The 13,449-nt window shown below is 34.3% G+C and overlaps 1 protein-coding gene across 2 annotated transcripts; it reads left to right on the top strand.

Moving 5' to 3' along the window:
- Positions 1-921: 921 nt before the first annotated feature.
- LOC141671351 (uncharacterized) lies at positions 922-8,237 on the top strand. 2 transcript variants are annotated; one of them, XM_074477560.1, is made up of 22 exons: positions 922-1,132; positions 1,260-1,458; positions 2,331-2,410; positions 2,948-3,034; positions 3,152-3,202; positions 3,281-3,398; positions 3,487-3,543; positions 3,640-3,704; positions 3,784-3,867; positions 3,973-4,023; positions 4,144-4,206; positions 4,299-4,345; positions 4,559-4,628; positions 5,123-5,185; positions 5,730-5,819; positions 5,896-5,934; positions 6,029-6,256; positions 6,337-6,422; positions 6,602-6,650; positions 6,760-6,840; positions 7,043-7,136; positions 7,724-8,237. In XM_074477560.1, the coding sequence occupies exons 2-22, from the start codon at positions 1,341-1,343 to the stop codon at positions 7,900-7,902; spliced, it is 1,800 nt and encodes a 599-aa protein (XP_074333661.1). In that variant the 5' UTR covers positions 922-1,132; positions 1,260-1,340; the 3' UTR covers positions 7,903-8,237. The 2 variants fall into 2 exon arrangements, with proteins under 2 accessions (XP_074333661.1, XP_074333660.1); XM_074477559.1 differs by having other exon boundaries at positions 1,263-1,458.
- The last annotated feature ends 5,212 nt before the right edge of the window (positions 8,238-13,449 follow it).

The raw sequence follows: 13,449 nt of genomic DNA on the forward strand, positions 1-13,449 counted from the left end.
ACGCGTTCTGCCGTCTTGCAAAAGAGCCATCCAGATTGCGAGATAACGCCCTAAAACCTTAATCCTTGGCCTATAATAAGACCAAAGACTAGAATGTAGAAATAACTTCAATTTTACACAAACATTTATTTATACTCAAATACATTCTTTCTATTTTTTTTAGACATCATTTTCATTCTCACGTCGGAGTTGTCGTGGCCTCCGTCCCCGTCAACATTATTTTGACAGTTTACTGCATTCTTACTGTTTGATGAATGTCAAAGGAGAAAGATGACATATGACGGCCTAAGCTACTAAACCAGATTTTTCTACAAATATGGCAAATGAAAGACATGTTTGCCCGACAAATTATAAACTACTTATAGCTTAGAAGTTTGTAACAAGTTATCGATGAGTGTTTGTCGACCCCACTTATAAACAGATGAGTTGGAGGTTAGCAACAACATATTTTTTCTCAACTTATTTTGATTTTTTATTTTTTTATTAACTTTAATTTTAAAATAAATGTTTATAAATATTATAATAATTCAAAACTAATGAATTAAGATAATTGTATATATAAAATATTTATTATAATTTATTTAAATAGAATAATCTTTACTTTTAAATAAAATTATACAAACACTTATATAACTTATAATTATAATTTTTAATCTACTTGTCACGGCACCGAATGAACCAATTCTTCCACGGTCACGTACACAAAACGTAATTAATTAATTTAATATATTTGCATATACAACTTAAAAAAAGAGAGCAAGTGCCGTAAAATATTTACTAGTTTGCGAGGTAAAATAAAATTTTGCCGACCTCATGAGAGCAGTAACTTTTATAAATTTGTCAAATAAAAAATGAAAAAGAAATAAGAAGTTGGAAAAAAGGAGGGAGGGCAAACTCAAAGTGTGTGTATATATATATGTTTGAGGTTGGGGTTTATAGAGGGGGTGTGAGTTTTAATATAAAGCCGCCACTCTTCTCTTCTCATTCTTCAATCTCTTATCAATTTCATAGCCTCCCTCTCTTCTTCCAATTTCTCATCACTTGCATTGCATTTCTTTACACCCTCTATTATATATATACACCTCGTAACTTATAAACATACATTCTAATACATAAAGTTGAGTTCTTGCAGGTAAAAATCCAATCTTTTTGTGTTGGTGCCTTTAATTTTGATGTTTTTATTGATTTTTCTTGGTGGGTTTTTGAAAAAGATGCAATCTTTATAGGTTTGTGATATGGGTTTTTTATTGTTTTGTCAGCAGGGACTTGAGTTTATAATCTTTATTGGTGGAAAGGGGTTTTTTGTTTTGACAAGAATTTGAAGCTTAAAATAAACAAGGATGAAATATGTTTTGGTAACTGGTGGAGTTGTGAGTGGTTTGGGAAAAGGAGTTACTGCTAGCAGTATTGGCTTAATTCTCAAGGCTTGTGGTCTTCGTGTGACTTCTATTAAAATTGGTCTCTTTTCATTCCCTGTCTTTGCTTGTATCTGCTATTACATTCTAATATATGTATGTAATATGTTGTTTTATGTTTGTGTTTATGTTTTCTACTCAGTTACTTGTGTTTGTGTTCCAATCAAATTTCTAGCAATAGGATTAGCCTAAAGAGACATTTGTTTGCTTTTTTAGTGGTTAAAGGTTTGATAGAAAGGGAAAAACTGAAGAAAGGTGTGACCTTTCGATATTATTAGTGGTTAAAAGTTTTACGACTGTTCTTGTTTCTGCTGATGGTGTAAAGACATTTGGTGAACCATGTGTGATGTAACCACTCAACAGTTTGTATAAGAGTGATTCTGAAGGAATACTTAGGTGAAACCAGCTCTGTTTGTGTTTTATTCTTCAATTTTGATCGATTAGGTCGTACCAACCAGCTGATTTATTTGATTTTAAATTTAGTTGTGGATAACTTAGGTAGATGGGTTTTTCAAGGTGAATTCTTGTAGATAATGGATAATTACCTTATCTTTTTATAGTTTTTTACTCTGTCTTTTTTAATGTTTTTTGTTGCTTACGGCCGCAGCTCCTGATTTGTATTATTTCTTTTTAGCCTTGTGGATGTTGTATATGCTTTCTGATTGTTACCAACCGTTGTTTTTGTTTCTTCTCCTCTTAACTTTTCCCATCTTTTATTCCTTGTCCCTTTTAAGAGGCATGGTGATTTCTAATGTGATTTATATTGTATATCATTTACCAGAGAACTATTAGCATGTGTCTGCTAGAGAATACTAAAGAGCTTTTCCCCTCTTTCTTCTTCCCTTTGTTTGAAAGTTCTTCCTTTTCGTTAAAGTTTATTTTTTATTCTTTTATGATATTGTTTTTTATATCCAGATCCATACTTAAATACTGATGCTGGAACAATGTCCCCTTTTGAGCACGGTGAAGTGTTTGTTTTGGATGATGGAGGAGAGGTAAAGAAATCATGGCTATCCACTCAATCATGCAGTTTTTAGTCTATTGCCAGTATTCACTTTGCCTCAGCTTACAGAGATGAGTTGCTTAATGTTGGGCTGGATGATATTGGACACTTTTAAAAAAAATATGTATACATATATAGTGGAGTGGTTTTGTTTTCCTATTTAAAGAAGACAGCCGGTCAACAAAAAGATGGACTAGATTTAAATTTCCTTTAGTAATAAGAAAACAGTATTACACATATTTTATCGTAGAAATTCTTTTGACATCTTGGGTGTTATATGTCATTATCATTTAAAGCCTAAAATATTCATTAAATGAGGAGATGTTATAGTTTCCATAGTGTATATCGTGTTAGTATCTGGAGTGGAAACACCAGAAGTTTACCAGTCATAAATATACATGTTTTACTTTCCGTGTTCTTCGTCTTGCATCAAAAAATTTCTTTTATATTTCTACCTAACAAAAGTGAACATTTGCATATTTCTGGAAAAATTATGTCAATGAGGAGCTCTTTTATTTTGTGTTTGAAGGTGGACCTGGACCTTGGAAACTATGAGCGATTTCTCGATATAAAGTTGACTCGTGATAACAATATAACTACTGGAAAGATTTATCAGGTTTGTGATTAACTGATTATATATGAGAGTTAGTTATGCTTGTCTAATCATGTGTAATATGCCAGGTTCCATCAGTTTACAGAATTGACTGATGATGCTTTGTTCTATTTTTAACAGTCCGTAATCGACAAGGAGAGAAGGGGTGATTACCTGGGAAAAACTGTACAGGTTTGCTCTGTTTTGAACAAACTTCTGTTGTATCTTAATATATCCAACTCGTTTCTAATACGATAGTTCATCAATCAGGTAGTTCCACATATCACAGATGCCATTCAGGATTGGATTGAACGTGTAGCAGCCATTCCAGTTGATGGAGAAGAAGGTCCAGCTGATGTTTGTGTCATTGAGCTTGGTGGCACAATTGGTTTGTGAATTCTCAGACCAATTTTTAGCGTTTTAGTATTTGTTCTCTTCTGATGTACTTTTCTAAAACCTGAAGTTCATGTATGCAGGGGATATTGAATCAATGCCATTTATAGAGGCTCTTGGACAGTTTTCTTACCGTGTTGGTAATTACGCATATCCGACTTTTTTTTTTCTGTTCATTTCATCATTGAAAACAATGAATGTATTCTAACCGTGCAACTACTTTACCTCCACTTCAGGCACCGGAAACTTTTGCTTGATACATGTTAGCCTTGTACCTGTTTTGAATGTTGTTGGTGAACAGGTTGGAAAATTGACCTTATTGCTTCTTAGGAATGTTACATTGTTATTGCTTTAGGTTCATTATTTGTTTGCATATGCAGAAAACTAAGCCGACGCAGCATAGTGTGAGGGGACTTAGAAGCTTAGGATTGACGCCCCATATCCTGGCTTGCAGGAGCACAACGGTCTCTTACATCTTTCTTAATATTCCACCCATTTAGTGTACGTGTATTCAATTATTTCTTTATTGTATCCAAGTTAAAATCTATTTACTTTCATGTAATTTGCAGGAACTTGAAGAAAATGTGATAGAGAAACTCTCCAGATTTTGCCATGTTCCTGTAAGTGATGGGTATATTTAATACAGTGCATTTACGTAGTAGATGTTAGAGTGTGTATATGCTTTAAAGAATCCTGCCTTTTTTGTGTTAATTAAAACAGTTCCTTTCTCATTTTTTCAGGCACAAAACATCATTACACTCTATGATGTCTCCAATATATGGCGGGTTCCTTTGCTGTTAAAAGTAATTGGTTGTATTAGATGATTCTACATAATCTTGTACTCAGCCGTTATTTGTAGTTAAAGATGCTGAATCTCTGTTTTCTTCCTAAATAGGAGCAAAAGGCTCATGAAGCAATCTTGAAAGTACTGAACCTTACAGGGTATACCCACTTTTCATTGCTTCATCACTTATGGCAATATGGTTCATTCTTTTTCTTTATTAAGTCATTTACCCCCCAAAGCTTGATCCCTCCGAAGAAAGGCACTTTTCTACCTCTTGCCATTTCAAGATTATCCACGGGCTTTATATTTTCGCACTTCTATTTTCATTGAAATTCTGTTACAAGGCCTCTGACAAAAAGTCCACTTTATAGTGTTGCTCGGAAACCTGTGTTGGGAGAGTGGACATCTAGAGCTCAACTTTGTGATATGTTACATCAATCGGTATGCTCTACACCATTCAAATTTGAAACCATGTTATTGTACCAGTAACCTGTTTATTAGAACATATAAATTCCGAGAACAATGATTACTGTTTAGGTTATAAATTAATAAAGCTTGCTGAATATTAATTATCTACATGAATCTCATCTAGTTTTAAATATAGAATTTTGAAAATCATGTCTAGGATGAACACATTAAATATTATTAACTTAAGTTATATCTATATTTCGATAAAATGAACTTTCACTTGATTTGACATAACAAACAAAAGAGCTGATCTTTTTCCATTATGAGGTGATGATCTGTTAAATCATTGTCAATCAGACACTCAATATTGTCAAAAATAATTCAGGGTATCTATTTAAAATTAAAAATAAATTAATCATGTAATAGAAATGGAGCCTAAAAAAGGCTTTTTTTATCCCCAAGGGTCAAAATTCTACAGCTATTTCTTTTTTCCATATCTTACTTGAGTGGTGTATATTTTTTTTCAGGTTAGAATAGCCATGGTTGGCAAGTACACAGGCCTTTCAGATTCTTATCTATCTGTGCTTAAGGTAAAAAGCGTTAATCAGAAGCTCTCTACATAAATATATACTTCTACCTTTCTAAATATATTTTGAAGTCACATATTGCACAATAAATTCAGATGACCTATTCTCGACTGATAGATTTTATGTTTCTCGTATTTGATTCAATAATGTTGAGTGAAGATTCAGTGTCTTCCAGTTTTCTCATGGCGGACATGTTTTGGTCAAAATATTGGTGACAGACTCACCTTTTAGTCTTTACAACTATTAAAACTGTCTAGTTTGTGACCCTGAAAACATTTTCAATGTGTTTCTTTTCCTTTTCCCCTGCAAACATTTTCTTTAATACAGTTGAATTTGCATTATGCTCTACATTATTCACATTTTACCATGTAATGTATAGGCCTCAGGCTTTGTAAAGATACTGCACAATCTTATATATATATATATATATTGACAGTAGAAAGCTGTTACTATTCTGTATTGCACAGAAGTAATTTTGAATGTAGTAACAAGACAACTAATTTAATCAGAAGTCTACCAACTTATCTAAGGTATTTCTGTGTTTCAGGCTTTGTTGCATGCTTCTGTTGCTTGCCACAGGAAATTGATCGTTGATTGGGTCCCTGCCAGTGATCTCGAAGAAACAACTGCACAAGAGGTTAGTCAGGCTTCCCTTCTCATTAAATATTTATCTGGCTTGTTTCAGAATGTGACGAATATATTCTCCTCAACAGAATCCGGATGCTTACAAAGCTGCTTGGAATTTCTTGAAGGTTAGTATACCTCAGATGCTGGTCACATTGAATTATCATAATAATATTGCCTTCGTGCTTTGTCGTCAACATTCTGACAAGCCTTTTACAATAGGGTGCTGATGGTGTACTAGTACCAGGAGGTTTTGGTGACAGAGGCGTCGAAGGAAAAATCCTTGCTGCAAAGTATGCCCGAGAGAAGAAGATTCCTTTTCTCGGAATTTGTCTAGGAATGCAAATTGCTGTTATTGAGTTTGCTCGTTCTGTTCTTGGACTAGAAGATGCAAACAGCACTGAGTTTGAACCCAACACTCAAAATCCTTGCGTTATATTTATGCCAGAGGTTCATCCCAGTCTATTATTCCTGAGACATTTCTTTATATGCAACTCTAATGTCTGTCCCCTCCGTACCCTTGTCAACAGGGTTCGAAGACTCATATGGGAGGTACCATGCGTCTTGGATCAAGAAGAACATATTTTGAGATCAAGGACTGCAAATCTGCAAAATTGTAAGCAAGTTTTAATTTTGACTAGTTCCGACATATAAGTGTCTGCTAATTAACACATTTGTGCAACATCAATATGGTACTTGTACTTTATAGGTAGATATTCATAGAATATTAAACACTTTTTTATAGCTAAATATGCAAACTCCAACTCTGCTGACTTGTAATATTTCTTGCTTTAGATATGGAAATAAAAGCTTCATAGATGAACGACATCGGCATAGATATGAGGTTTGTTGCACTGATTAAGTTTTGAATTTATTTTATATGTTGTAGTGGCCTATTGCATTTCGTGTAAGGATATTGTACAGACTTGAGAATTGGGCTTTATTTTATGTAGGTAAACCCGGATATGGTACCTCAACTTGAAAAGGCAGGTCTCTCATTCCCCGGAAAAGATGAAACTGGCCAGCGGATGGAGGTAGGTGTTTTTCCTTATGGGTAAAAAATTCATTTTCGTATCTCCCAGGTCTAGGGGTTTATTGACGTTGAATGTTTAAACCCCCTCCCTCGTACTGTAAAATAAGATTCTTTGTATCTCTATATTTGCTAGATAGAGGTTCTGCAATGGGTATCTTATATATTTGGTGGCTTGACAATTGTTTTCTTGTGTTGGCTTTCAGATTGTTGAGTTGCCTAGTCATCAGTATTATGTGGGTGTTCAATTCCATCCCGAGTTCAAATCAAGGCCAGGGAAACCGTCTGCTCTTTTCTTAGGTATGTGTCTTCCCTTCTATTTGTGCCATGAATATTTTGTTGATTTGCTAGATTAAGAGGTTTTTTGGCGTGGATTTAATTTGCCTATTACATTTTGGCTGACAAAGTTCATAAACTAGTAGTATAACTTCATTCCTATTGCCATATTTTCATAGCTTGTTATACTAGTTCCGGTGAATCTGGACTAGAGTGAGCGTTATGAAGAAACTTTAGTTAAGATAGGAGGTTTATAAAATGTTTGTTAGGCTGACCCGTTTTTCTAACATTAAGGAGCTTTACCTGAGTTTACTACCCTATATATAAGCTGAAGATGTGATTTTTTCAAGTAAATTCATAAATTTGAATGCAACTGTAGGAAATAAATGTTCTCCCTTTTTCTTATTAGTATCGTTGAGTTATGGTGGTTGTAACTGTAGGAAATAAATGTAATTACCTAATTAATATATGTGCCTAAACTGCAATATTCAAATTTCTCTTTTAAAGGTCAAGATTAAGTTTTATTTATTTGAAAAATGATAGTGATATGTAATAGGTTATATATATATATTATTGTGAATGTTTTGACACATCATCTTTGCTTGATACAGGGCTTATTGCAGCATCATGCGGGCAGTTGGATCCTCTCCTGAACAAGGGTGTGGCGAAGATTAGCAATGGTACCTCAGCAATAGCACCACACCAAAATGGCTATTCAGTAAAGCATGCAAACGGAAATGGATCATTAGACGGGGTCATCTACAGCAATGGGAATGGCTTACATGCATAATATGAGGGGGCTTTTGACGCAGTTTGTTTTAGGATCTTGTTTTCCCTCCCTTTAGTATAATGGGTGTGGTTTATCAATTTTGCTGCGGGCTTTTTCAAATTGTGTGTATAGATAGTCATGCTAGTGTGTAGATTTTATGAGCTTCTGGGATGAACTCATGCATAGATAGCACCTAGATTCCGATATTTTAAAACGGAACAGCGTGTTGTAGTTGACAGCAAATCGTAAGGGAAAATGGGTTCCGGTCTAGATGACTAAAGTGGTCCTATGATCTGGGAGTGATCCTATTAGCTTTGTACCTTTAAGAGCTTTTTAATGCATCTTTCCTACATAAATTTTGTTATGTGTACATTAAATAAACAATTTAGCAAAAGAGACTATTTTATATATACTTATATCTTGGTCCTAATTGTGATCATATGGGCATGGCGCCGTGATTCTGAATTTTGATAATGTTGCAGCATAGGACCCCTTTGTTTTTAGCTTGTAAATGGTCAAATTAGTTTGCAAGTTTAAGTAAGAATACTAAAAAAATGATATAAATTATGATTTGAAGCAGACCTATGTTTTCATTTTTAGAGCAATGATAGAAGTTACTAAGCCGTGACATCATTTTTGATTGTTTGCCAATGTAAAATTTTACATAAGGAGCTGTGACGTGTCAAATCTTGGCTGTGAGCTAGGTAGGGTATCTGTCACGAGACTCCGCGAATGCATGCCTATAGACATGCTTTTTGTCAAAAGGCATACCCAAATGGCATGCCATTTATCAATTAAATATAATAAAATTTAAAATATATTTATTATACTAATATACAGTGAACTTAAATGTAAAATTAAAGTTAGTTGATAGTAACAATCGAATACATCATAATACTCATTTACATTAGTAACTTCTTATGCTAAACCCATGACTAGCAAGTGCTATAGGTGTAATCTTCCTGGTCATAGGTCGAATGAATGTCCTCAAAGAAAGGCAGTAAATATGATTGCAGGAGAAGCATATGAAGATGAAGAAGGGTATCAGTATGGGCCGGATGGTGAAGATGGTGAATTCGAGGATTATGTGTAAGATGAAACAACTTTCTTTGTTCGAAGGATGATGTTAGCCCAAAAACATGAAGAAGAAATCTCAACGACAGCAGTTATTTCGTACCATGTGCACTATTAATGGGCATATTTTTGCAGTTGTGATTGATAGTGGTAGCATGGAGAATATTATAGGCATAGACACAGTCAAAAGGTTGAGAATTTCAACAGAGAAGCATCCAAACCCTTACACCCTGGGTTGGATAAAGTCTGGAGCAGACACTATCATAATACTCATTTACATTTCCGGATATTTCTAATATTAAAATAATTATTAAAAAATAAAAAAAATAGTAAAAAGGCATGCCAACTCATGAAAAGGCATGGCTGGCTAATTGACGTCATGACATGCCCATCTTGGCATGCCCGTGCTGCTGTGACATGCACCCTAGAGCTAGGTGTCTTAGGTTAAGTTTTTCAACTGTAGACCGTGCAATGCACGCGCATGCTCGCATGAATTAATGTTGTTTTAATTCTAGTTTAGTGTATGTTTATGTTGTTACTCGATGGATGGATGATGTATTTGTTTGTGTATGTGAGAAGTATTTTTTGAGGAGTGGTTGTATTGGTGCAGGACATATTTTCGACATTTGACATTAAATTGCAACATGTATATTGATATTTGTTGTTGTCCACTGTTAAAGGCGATCCGTGAGACTTGCTGTAGACATGTTTGTGGTTGTTTAAACTACTGCATAATATATTAATTTGTTCACATATAATTTTGTTTGATAATTTTTATTTGAATTTAAGTTTTCTTGAATTTTTATTCTTGTCTAGAATAACTCTTTTCCTTCACTTATTCATTACTAACCAATGCACATTTTTGGACATGCCAAGCGCCTCCTGATTGCATTTGATATAGAAATCATACAAAGATTATTCATTTTAGTTAATACCAATCTTTCATGTAATGGCGTGTAAGGACGCAACCAAACACCAATATATGTTTTATAAATTCATTTCCTACAATGCATTTTAAAGAAGTAAACAATACTTGAGAAATAGAATGGTGCATTAATCGTTTTGTGGCAAATAGAGGAAAATGAGAATATATTTTGAAGGTCCACTATCTGGACACAATTTAATCTATAGTCAGTGTGATACACGACCTTACTCTAAATATGTAATAATTTGTTCAGAATTATTTTGTGTGCTTATATATTAGAAATGTGATCGGATTTTTTGTGTGTTAAAAACGTGATTGATGAATCTGACAAAACTTAATGTCACTACAAAATTGATTGTACTTATATACATGAAAATTCCTTTGTTAGGCCTCAATAATACTATAGAAGGGGGTTGAATATAGTATCTACAATCAATTCGATTATAAATACAAGTATGTAACAGAAAACAAGTTTATTCAATATATCAAACTCTGTTACAGTAGGTTTAATCTACTCTCTCAGTGATGTATGATATCACTAAGAGCTGCTAGTGTTACAATGAATAATATTCTCGTGAATGATAACACATATAGTGTAAACCCTAATCTGTGTTTATATACTACACAGTTACAAGATATCTCCTAATTGATATGATATGTTCTGTTTCCTAAAATACATCAATCAGAGATTATCTACTGTAGTCCTTTAGCTGTACAACTCTCCAAGCATATCTTCTTTTGTTTAATCCAGATCCTCTCCTGTAAATCAGCCTCTTTTCATCCCTGAAGTGTATCCGCACTTAAGTTTTGATGTAAGTCCTAATGGCTTAAGTTCTGATAACTTCCTGTCTTCAGTAAGTTCTGATTTCCAGTTAAGTTCTGATAGTAAGTTCTGAAACTTAACAAATCAGATTAGACATGACATCACAAATATATCTAACAATCTCCCCTAAATTGTAAATTATAAAAATATACAAGTTTATAGATTTGATGATGTCAAAAACATTGAAGTACAAATGCAATAAGAGTTTATATGTACAACTAAATACAACTTACAGTCCATGCAACTTTTACCAAATTCACTGAATCAGCCTGAATCCATAATGATTCCTTACAAAGTCTGATACCAGCTTGGTCTCTGCATTTCTTTTAACTTCAAGTAACTGAGCTTTGACTTGCTGCAGTTCTTCATCTTCAGTATCACCAATCTGATATATGGTAGCTCTGAGTACAGAAATTGGATTTCTTTCAAGTCCATCTCCCAGTCTGATTACCCTTGGATGTGTAGAATCTTCATTATAGCATAAGCATCTTCCTTTCAGAGTTACTTCTACCTTAACAGAATTCTTCCTTATAGAAATTTCTCTTCCATCATCCTCAGTCATCATTGGAGTATACTCTGTCATTCTTCCACCAGAAATTCTGAGTAAATCTCTTATTATTTTCAGAATATATTCTGACCATTTCCTGGTAACATCAGAATTTACCTCCAGTAGATAATGAATATATTGGAGCTCTTTGACAGATTTCTTCAGCACATCAGAGTCAGATAATCTATAATTTCTGCCATCAATAAGAAATAAGATCAATTTCTCTTTTTCTTCATAACCATCATGAGTATCCATCATTACTTGAGCAGAAAGCACATTGTCAAGGTGGTTCTGTGTGATCTCTTCATATGGCTTGTCAGTCAATGTGAATGGATCTCTAATATCAACTTCTATCCCAGTCTGGAATTTCTCTATGTCAGAACCTAATCCAGAAGTGTCTCTAGCTTGCTTGGCTTTTACCCCAAATGCTGCAAGTTGATTCAACATCTGATTTGTCTTAGGCTGAACTGGAATAGACTTGTTCCATAGCAGCTTCTCCTTGTCTTCTAATGTTAAGCTGTCTATGTCAACTTGAGCAGTGTCAGAGGTTGATGTCTTGATGAATTGGTCAGGATTTGCAGTTTCATCTGTAGCTTGCTGTTCTGAAATATCTTCAGGATTTATTAAGTTCTGAACTTCTTCACTCTGAACAACTTGAGCTATGTCAGAGGTTGTCTTAGATTCTTCCGTCATCCTCTTTCTCTTCAGAATTTCAACTATTTCATCTTCAGCAGCAGCATCATCAAAGACTTGAACCATCTTGCACACAGGATCCATCAGAATTTGAGGAATCTTCATCTTCTGTTTCTTGACTGTCTCCCCAACTTTTCCTTTTCCCTTGTCTTTGGGATCAGTAGTAGTTTGAGATCTAGTCCTTGATCTAGGAATCTCTGTGGCAGACCTTTCTCTTATTACAATCCCCTTTTCTTTTGGCCTTGGTGGCTTTTTAGCATCAGAAGCTTTTGACTTGGGTTTGCTCTTCTCAACAACAAATTTAGCTTCTTCTTATCTTAATTCCTCTAAATCCACTCCTGGATTATCCTTAAGGAATAGTCTATTGGCCAATTCTTCATCAACAGATTGAATTTTGGGATCTTTGTAGAAGAATGTTGCTTTCTTTCCTTTGAATTTCAAAGTCTGCAAAAACTTCTGTGACTCTTGGCTTCCAGCTTGGACTATCACATCAGAAGTAGTTGTCAGAACTTGATCATCAGTATTTGAAGTATCAACATTTGTGATCAACAAAGGAACATCCTAATCTGTTGGCTTCTTTCCTTCCTTATTCCTCCCTTGCATAACAGATCTAGCAGAGTTCTTGCTACCAGACATTCTCTGATGAGAACTTGTCTGCTGAGTAGGAATTCTGCTCAGCTGCTTCCCTTGACTTTGACCTCTACCCTTTTCAGAGTTTCCCTGGTCATCTCCATGATCATCCTTTTTCTTCAGTGTTTGGCTTGGTGAACATTTGGACTTAACTACCTTCTCCCCCTTTTGGCATCATCTGTCAGGAGTAGAGAAATAAGGAGTTCCACTAAAGATTGGATCTCATTTAACTGAGTCAAAACATAAATAGCGGGCACGGTAAACATGCAGTAATTTTTGCACACATGCACATACCAAAACCAACACGCAACCCACTAACAAATGATTATGACTGTTTTTATCTCACCTAATTATTTTTCTGTGAAATATAACCGTTACAGTAAATACTAAAAATAAGTCAAGTAAATAAATAATGCCACGTAAGCATCAGGATTTGCATCAGAACTTGACTATTATCAGAATTTAACGGTCATCAGAACATGGCTTCTGTACTCAAAAAGTGAATGACTGTTTCTGTGTTTCTTCACACAAATACTGACCGGTTTCTTCAGAGTTTAATCATTAGAACATAATCAGAACTTGTCCCCAGAATTTATGTAAATAATACTTAACTGTTTATCAGAAACAACTTAATCACCACAGTAATTTTCATCATTCATATGGAGTGATAGTGTGTGTATGTGCAAATGATCAGATAAAGATTAAAGTCTGATAAATTTCAGTATATCTTAGAAATAAGGCATAACTAAGAAAAATGCTTAAAATCTGTCTTGAATTGTGAAGTCTACTGTAGAATAAAGTTATGCAAGAATCCACCTCAACTGTTTGTGCTTATTTTATGCATCTTTTGAAATTCTTTTGACAAGGGCTTCTCAG

Source organism: Apium graveolens, chromosome 7, assembly GCF_009905375.1.
Source record: "Apium graveolens cultivar Ventura chromosome 7, ASM990537v1, whole genome shotgun sequence".
NCBI lineage: Eukaryota > Viridiplantae > Streptophyta > Magnoliopsida > Apiales > Apiaceae > Apium > Apium graveolens.

Coding starts and splice junctions, on each gene's coding strand:
- LOC141671351 (XM_074477560.1), top strand. CDS start 1,341: ATGAAATATGTTTTGGTAACTGGTGGAGTTGTGAGTGGTTTGGGAAAA. Junction 4,024..4,143: donor CCAGATTTTGCCATGTTCCT/GTAAGTGATGGG, acceptor TCATTTTTTCAG/GCACAAAACATCATTACACT. Junction 4,629..5,122: donor GTGATATGTTACATCAATCG/GTATGCTCTACA, acceptor ATTTTTTTTCAG/GTTAGAATAGCCATGGTTGG.